We start from the raw sequence: 958 nt of genomic DNA on the forward strand, positions 1-958 counted from the left end.
TCAACCTCTGGAACTCCTTGCCAGAGGCTGTTGTGAAGGCCAGTACTATAATGGGGTTCAAGAGGGAGCTAGATAGATTCATGAAAGATAGGTCCATCAATGGCTATGAGCCAGGATGGGCACGAGTGGTGTCCTCTGTTTTCCAGAAGCTGGGATTGGGTGACAGGGCATGGATCACTTGATGATAACCTGGTCTTTCCCTTTGGGGCACCTGCCATTGGCCACTGTCAGAGGACAGGATACTGGGCTTGATGGACCTTTGATCTGACCCAGTATGGCCATTCTTATCTTCTTATGTTTTGTTGTGTGTTTCAGGTTTGCACACAGAAAGATGTCTTGCTCCAGCCTGTGCTATCCAGAATGCGGGGTGGCCCAGCCCAGTCCAGTTTCTGGCAGCTGGAATGAGCCATGTGTTAGGCAGTGCCCTGACTCTGAAGTGGTCATCAGACCATCACCCGTTGTCGTGACCATCCCGGGACCAATTCTCAGCACTTTCCCTCAGCAGAGTGAAGTGGCAGCTGTAGGAGCACCTGTGGTCGGAGCCGGCTACGGGGGTTCATTCGGTTTGGGGGGATTGTACGGCTATGGAGGCCGTTACGGAGGATTGTATGGTTACGGGGGATCAGGTGCTTATGGAGGCCGTTACGGAGGATTGTATGGTTACGGGGGATTAGGTGCTTATGGGGGCCGTTATGGTTACGGGGGATTGAGTAGTTACGGGGGCCGTTATGGTGGACTGTGCGGTTACGGGGGATTGTATGGTTATGGGGGTGGTTTCGGGGGATTGTGTGGTTACGGGGGCCATTATGGTTACGGGGGCCCTTATGGCGGACTGTGCGGTTATGGGGGCCGTTATGGTGGACTGTGTGGTTACGGGGGAGGTTACGGTTATGGAGGATTATCCGGTTCCGGGGTATCTTGCCATAGGTACCTGAGTGGAAGCTGTACACCATGTTAA

At 53.7% G+C, this 958-nt stretch overlaps 1 protein-coding gene across 1 annotated transcript; it reads left to right on the plus strand.

Annotated features, from left to right (window-relative positions):
- Window positions 1–331: 331 nt before the first annotated feature.
- On the plus strand, window positions 332–958 carry LOC140902888 (uncharacterized). Its single transcript, XM_073323479.1, has one exon. The coding sequence runs from the start codon at window positions 332–334 to the stop codon at window positions 956–958; it is 627 nt and encodes a 208-aa protein (XP_073179580.1).

The sequence above is a fragment of the Lepidochelys kempii genome, chromosome 24 (genome assembly GCF_965140265.1).
Source record: "Lepidochelys kempii isolate rLepKem1 chromosome 24, rLepKem1.hap2, whole genome shotgun sequence".
Taxonomy (NCBI): domain Eukaryota; kingdom Metazoa; phylum Chordata; order Testudines; family Cheloniidae; genus Lepidochelys; species Lepidochelys kempii.

Coding starts and splice junctions, on each gene's coding strand:
- LOC140902888 (XM_073323479.1), top strand. CDS start 332: ATGTCTTGCTCCAGCCTGTGCTATCCAGAATGCGGGGTGGCCCAGCCC.